Below are 7,209 nucleotides of genomic sequence, written 5' to 3'. Positions count from 1 at the left end.
TATATATATATATATATAAGTGATGCAGGCTTCTGAACGGAGCGTATGTTATACGTTCCGCTTCAATGGAGAGCTGACACAAAATGAGTCTGTGGCTTTGACCAGAGGGTCTCGCAGTAAAATCACACAGCGTTCTTTTCACAGATCAGAGAGCAGGTTTCTCTAAAGCTGACCAACGCTGACTTTAACTTTCGACGAAAAAAAAAACAACTTTCGACGGAACACAGCGTTTTGCGCACATGTCTGAATATTGCAACACTACGGCAACACAACGGCAAGCCGGGCGTAGTTAGGTTGTAGCTTCGCTTCTTAGCTCTCGAAGAAAAGACTTAAACGCCACCTGCGCACAGTTTTCAACCCAAAAACTAACGATTAAACTGACAACTCTGATTTTATATCAGACACAGCGTTACTGCGAGTGGCCGGTAGAAGACAGATCTCTATCGTAGGCTAAATTTCTATCGTTTCTACCATGTACCGTTTGTATCGCGCATTCCTAGTCCCTGGTGTCCTTAGAAGCTCTTTAGTGTTGGCCATGGTGGGGAGGTTGGAGTGTGATTGATTGAGTGTGTGGACAGGTAACTTTTATACAGGTCAAAGTTCAAACAGGTGCAATTAATACAGGTAATGAGTTCAGAATAGGAGGGCTGCTGAAAAAAACTAGCATTTCTGTGAGAGATATAATTCTTTCTGGTTGGTAAGAGATTATGTCATGCAAATCAATAGTTTAAAATCATACAATGTGATTTTCTGGACTTTTTTCCTTATATTTTGTCTCTCACAGTTGAAGTGTACCAACTATAAAAATTACAGACCTCTTCATTCTTTGTAGGTGGAAAATCTTTCCACACTGGTACTGTATCAAATACGTATATGCACAACTGTCATGCAGGTAACTCTCCTCTAAACCCTGTTGCCTGTATGAATCAAACAGAGCTCCTGGTGAACTGAATCTCGAAGGATTCAAGCAGCACGTCCCCTGAATGTTCAGAGAAGTGGATGTAAGCGTACAATCAGCTTATTACTGATTAATGTGAGGGTTTTGCTGCGCCCTCAAGTGTAGTTACCGCTCGAGTTGCTCCTCGTCAATGAGTATTCAATAGATGCCAATAAACTCAAGCTCCTCGTTGACCCCCACACGAGATTCTCTGACCCCTGTAAGTCGATAAGTCAAAATCATGCAACTTTTATAGCTTCTCACGCAGCAGTTGTTGGCGTCGGACCTATCAGGCAGTCTCCGAGGTCCGTTTCAATTTGTTTACAAGTGTTAAGGCAGCAAAACCCTGAGTGAGACCAGAGTGTGAGTCAGACAGAGGCCATCTAAATGACCGAGGGAGGCAGGAAGGACACGCAAAGTGAGGAGGGAAAGGAGTTAATGTACCGAGCCCCCCCTACTAAAGGTTCCCTGGTGGATTTGTCTGGCTGATGACAGATCTGCACCTCCACCCCAGCACCATCACTTTACTGTACATCTCATCTGGCCAGAACACACCAGGGAGCAGAGTCAAAGACGCTTTCACGTCTCGGGGAGGGGTCCTCTAAGTAGCTGCTTTTAACACGAGCGTTCAAACTGGCCTCTTTTTTTTTTTGTCAGTGCAACTTAACTCTCAGATTTTTCATTCGGTCTCGCTTCGCTTTACTTTAGCAGTGGGATAATTCCAAGCGACACGCTTTCCCTGCTGAGGTTTGGCTCAAACGACGCGCGCAGGAGTCTTATTTACTCGTCGCGCCTTTTGCGCTCCTTCGTTTGTAAGTGAGAGCGCGGCTGCATTATTGATAAAGCGTCATAAGTGACCACGTTGCATTAAAAATGGATTGCTCTCATGAAATAAGTAAATTGTCCGTGAATAATTTAGGTGAGTCGCAGCTTGGAGATGTGATGTTTATGCTAATGTTAGCATTTCATACAACTGTCTTGTACATATGTTCCTGCAGGAATGAAACAGTTGACACTTGCTTTTTTATTTTTAAAGAAGGGACTTATTTTAATTAACGTTGTGATCTAAGACACGTTTCCATCATTCCTTTAAGATTTCTATTTCCCTCTGTGTTATTTATTTTTTTATTTTTTACCCTTCTAGTGCACCAAATACTTGTGGGCCCCTCAAAGACTATTGTCATTCGTTTATTTCAAGTTCCCTCCCAACATGTCACTTTTCTTTTTTCTTCTACCAAGCGCAGCTCTGTGCATCTGAAGATGAGTGCAGGGACTTGGGGAGGCTTTAAAAGTTGTTTTTGCGTCCCTCAGATGCTCGCTCACAAAATGTGCCAGTGAATCAAAGCACCTTCGCCTCTCAACCCTTTGCTTTAGATGAATTTTATTGTCTGTCAATTGACGACTTGTTTTAACCTCCTTTTCTTCTCATTATTTCCCTGAGTGTCCCCACTTTCCCCCTGCCTCTGTTGTGTTATTTTTCAACCCCGTGCTGTTTTTTTAAATCTATTTATCCTGTTGAATTTGCAGGACATTGCAAACGGTGGGGCCCTCGCACGCTCGCACGTACACGGTGGCTGTATATTTCAAAGGGGAGCGAATTGGCTGTGGCAAAGGCCCAAGGTGAGTAAGACAGTAGAACATATTAAGACCCAACAAGACGAGGTGCTTTCCCTTTCAGTGCACCACTAATGGGATGAGAATAATGGCTCCACCTTATTGATGGTGTTTATTATAGCAATTAAGCTCCGTTCTATTGGGAGAGACATTATGCAGAATGAAAATGAATCGATTCTATATTGATTTGACATCAATTTTGTTATGAAAGCTTCACTTTACAGCTGAGGAGCACATTGCCGAGGTGACACTGCAGCAGGAAATTATCACCTGACGTTGAAATGAAATAATGTTTTTGCCAGTGGTTTTATATTTGTATTCACCACAGATCAGGAAACCTTGGAAACACAAAAATGACAAAAACTTTGTGAATTTTCCAGATACAGTAACCCCTCGTTCATCGTGGGAGTTAAATTCCAGTCCCCCTCCCCCCCCAAACTGAAGTAGAAACACTATATTTATGTTAGTATTTATTTATATTTTAAGGTTTTATAAACCCTTCCCACACTCTTGCTATGTTCTAAACTCTTAAACCTATGTAATTTGTACATGTATGTACTGTAGAGTAGCAACTGCAAATTTTATATGAGTACCCACCAACCTTGGTCCCAGTTCTGGTCCAGTTCTGATCGGCTCTCTGCAGCCCTTGAGCACCAAGATGCTTTTAGAGAGAGCCGGACCTTTGGCTAGCCAGCGCAAAACCACACAGTCTTCCTGATCGAGTCCAAATCCGATGGAAAAACGTCCCGTTGAGCTCCGGAGAAAACACAGGACCTCCCAGCAACGCCTCCCCACTCCAGAGGGGTCGGCAAGCAGCACTCAGACTGACCGGTGAGGCTGGAAGTAGTCCTGGTCCGGTTCTGGTTTGGTTCTGAGCGCTCTGCATCCACTTAGCACCGAAGTCACTATGAATAAGGACCGAACTTTTTTGGATCGGCTCAAAACTTTCTCTCCATTTCAGCAGAAGGCAACAGCTCGAAGCACTGATTGCTTCTGGGTAATGTAGTCCTTCTGAGTAGCAATCCAGTGTAGACTTATTGAGAGAAAACTACAAAATGACGGCGCCTGTCCGAAGTTTTTTTTTGTTGTTAACTTTTTGCTGTTTGTTTTAATATTAAAGTTGACCATCGTGTGTCGTGTACAATCTTTTTTTTCTTTTTTAATCTTGTACAGTTTTACTTTGAAAATCCACGAAAGAACGAGTTTTCAAAAGTCGAACCACAAAGTGAGGGACTGCTGTACTGAGCTGATGTTTGGTGTGGTGGTAACAGAGAGTCACTCTCAGCTCTACACAATACCTGACATCTTTGTGTAAATTTTAGGCTGTGAATTTTGGCGTCAATCTTATTTGTTGGTCAGCAACATATTTCATAAACCACCAGAGAAGGTTTATTGGAACTCTCAGAAAGTGATCACTGGACGTGCACCTTCCACAGAATACTCTAAGCTGTCCACCACGCTCGCTGATATTTGCAAAAACAAAAGCTACATTTTGATGTTGCAGTGCCTGACAGTCGTTCCAAACTTGTGCCCAGAGTGCTGCACATGTTGGTAAATCTTCTCGACATGGTGCAGAAGGTCATGCACAAGGTTAAACCCAAATGGCTATGACTCTATCCCATCTCATCAAAGGTTGATCTCAGTTTAAAACTCTGACATGAAAGGCTCGATATGTATTATTTCAGGAAATGCTGGGCCTTTAAATCACATGGAAGTGTTGGGCTGCAGATCTTTTATGTGCCGTCACATGCTGTATTCATGAAGAGGGAAGAATCTTTACACGAGGGCCTTTTTTAGAGCTGGAGGGGTATATATACGATAAAGCTGCAGCTGAGCCTGCGAGAAATGAAACGTAAATCCAACAAACATCTCTCATCCCCTCCGTGCACATGTGAAAATCCCCTCCACGGCCCCCCTCCACTCGAAAGCGGTCCCTTTTTGCTCTGAGCTGGCGATAAGTTTGTCCCCTTTGCAGAATCTCTGACAGCTTGGTGTTTTTGTATTTACATGATTAAAGCTCCCCGCCACCTCTACGATCACACGCCACATAATGTACAGCTGAGAGACGTCAGGTACGGCTGTAAACAGCACCCAGCTCGGAACCACCGAGAGCCTTTCTAAATGTTACCTGCAATTGTTAGGCAAACTGATGCATTAATATTAAACATAATGCACTTTTCATAATCCTCCTTTTTCTTGTTTGACTGAATTTCAAACAGGCGCACTTTAAATACGCTAAAACCCTTTTCCCTTCTGTCTCCCTCTTTTAAAATACTTGTAGCATTCAGCAAGCAGAAATGGGAGCTGCGATGGATGCCCTTGAAAAATGTGAGTTCAGCATCACAAACCACTAACTTTTACTCACATAGTACTGTGTAATAGTTTTAAACCAACCGTCATATCCAACAAAGTTCAGTCGGGTCATCTGGACAGTTTCTTTTTTTTTTAGATGTTTTGTCCTTCATCCAAAGGACTTCATCAGTCCTTTGTGGGCAGTCCATCAGTGGTCCACTGGTTGGTCCACTATGGGAGTGTGCTGCTTGTATGACTCAGTTTGTTGTGGCTCCTCGGACTGATGAAGTCCTTTGGATGAAGGACGAAACGTCTCAACAAAAAAAGAAACCATCCAGATGACCTGACTGAGCTTTGGTGGATTGTTTTACCTGGATTATTGTGCATGAAATTTGATGTTTTCAACCGTCATATGTTCACGCTTTCCAAATGTTTTTTGTAATATTTTAATGTGGTCTGGAAGATGGTTCCTCAGGGTGTCTGGTTCTTTCTGAATTTTCTTTTGTTTTAGAACTTTGGTTGTTTCCTCCTATTTTCAGCCTCGAACCTGAAGGCAGCGTATCGTGTGCTTTAAAAAGACTGTCAAACAGAGACTTAAGGATCAGTTTACACAGAAGTCAGGAAGTGAATTTAATGAGATGCTTCCTTGTGATGTGGCGTTTAGACAACAATTTATTAGTGTCAAACGTTATTGCAAGAAAATGTGGAACAAAGAGAAGCTATATGAGATTTTAGATGAGCTAATCACAAAATAACCAATATTATAAGGAGCTAAGACGGGGGAGAGAAATGACAGAGGTTCTAGTTTGTGTGACTGTAATTGTGTACACGTACAGTATGTACATACAGATACTGACCCTGCTGATTCAGTCTGAAAGAGCTGGAATGATCTGTGGACTTAGAAACTGCAACAAAAAGTTTTTCTTGTGCTTGCCTGTACGACATCACTGTGCTTCACTTCACTTAATTATGAGCCTACAATTTAAAAATAACAATAAATGAGTAAAGCTGACAAGCTAAGGACAAAAGGTAACTTGAGAGGTACATATCTAATGACAAGCATGCTGGAGGATTGAAGAGAATTTATTATTGTTGGTTTGTTTCACAGCTCACTTAAAGTTTGCTCTGGTCATTAAAATATGCGCCGCAGTATTGCTCCCTGCTTCGACTGTGCTGAAAGTGAAACTTAATATGAACGGCAATGACTTGGAAGTAGCCTCCATGCGCCCTCTACTGGGTAATTGTACAATTACGTCTGGTTCTCAGTATTTTAGGGGTGAAAATGAGAAGTTTTTATATCAGTGCATAATGGGACAATTATGTTCCCAAACGCTTATGTTGGCTCTATCGATAGATCGGCCTGGCATTACGTAAAAGCTAAAAGTCCAATTAAAATCTTTATTTTATTTTATTTCATTATGTATTTTGCTTATTTGTCTGTTATGTTCAGAGATTCAGAGATTATTGTCATTCACACCACATGTGGCACATGTGGTGTGAATGAAGTTATGTATGCAGGGTCTCCGTTACATCCAACAATAAAATGTAAAAGACAAACAGTAATAAGATCTAAGATATGAACTAAGAAAAACATCAGCTAAAAATATGATAAGCACTAATGGCATAAAAACAATAAACACAATACGCCGATACACGATACGTCAATATATTATGTCAATACACCTCTAATTTGTCTTTTTATCTTTGGTGTTTAGGAGCCTTTGTTGCCTAAAGAGTTCATAAGTCAGAGTTAAGTTGCTTCAAAACACTGAAAATGATCAGGTACAGGGATGAAAAGAAGTCAAAAACAACCAAGTCCTAACAAAACTCAGAAAAACGTTCAGGAAGCCAGAACAAAAACTTGATTTACATCACTTTAAACGACCACACGGGCGTCTGGCTCAGTGGAATGTAAAGAAAGTAGGTCTAGATCATTTCTTGCACTTTTTTCTCACTTTTTAAGCCTTTCCCTTTCTTTGCCCTGGTGTTGAATACAAGCCTTGGCTGTACAGTATGGAGGATGGCTGGCAGAGAGCTGCTTCCTGACCAGCAGGTTGGCTGCAACATATAGGACGTTGGTCTATTTGAAGTGTTAGCCCAGAGCACAGGCACGAGGCCCAGAAAACCAAGCATCCTCCACCATGTCAGTCATCACAGGATGTTTCAGCTGAGAACCATAAAAAAGTTGGTGCTTTATTTTTGTTGCGCTTTCAAGCCCTTCTCCTAACAACAAGCGCGAGGCTTCACACCCTGATCGACGCTTGTGTGCTCAGCGCTCCTCTTCAGATTTGAAGGAGTGCGCCTGATGTGTCCCCGATGTGCCGCCTGGCTGTTTTTCATCTTGTTATTGTCTTTTCATCAACCAG

The 7,209-nt window shown here is 41.9% G+C and overlaps 1 protein-coding gene across 1 annotated transcript in view; it reads left to right on the top strand.

The window, feature by feature from the left end:
* The window catches only part of drosha (drosha ribonuclease III), a 166,350-nt gene that overhangs the window by 146,414 nt on the left and 12,727 nt on the right, over positions 1-7,209 (top strand). Inside the window, exons 30-31 of the mRNA XM_037693767.1 lie at positions 2,465-2,557; positions 4,833-4,879. Coding sequence (XP_037549695.1) covers positions 2,465-2,557; positions 4,833-4,879 — 140 coding nt within the window. The remainder of the gene's footprint in view (positions 1-2,464; positions 2,558-4,832; positions 4,880-7,209) is intronic.

This window comes from Nematolebias whitei, chromosome 20, assembly GCF_014905685.2.
Source record: "Nematolebias whitei isolate Nwh7 chromosome 20, NemWhi1, whole genome shotgun sequence".
Lineage (NCBI taxonomy): Eukaryota > Metazoa > Chordata > Actinopteri > Cyprinodontiformes > Rivulidae > Nematolebias > Nematolebias whitei.
The sequence above is the reverse complement of the archived record's forward strand: the minus strand, read 5'-3'. Positions and strand labels throughout refer to the sequence as shown.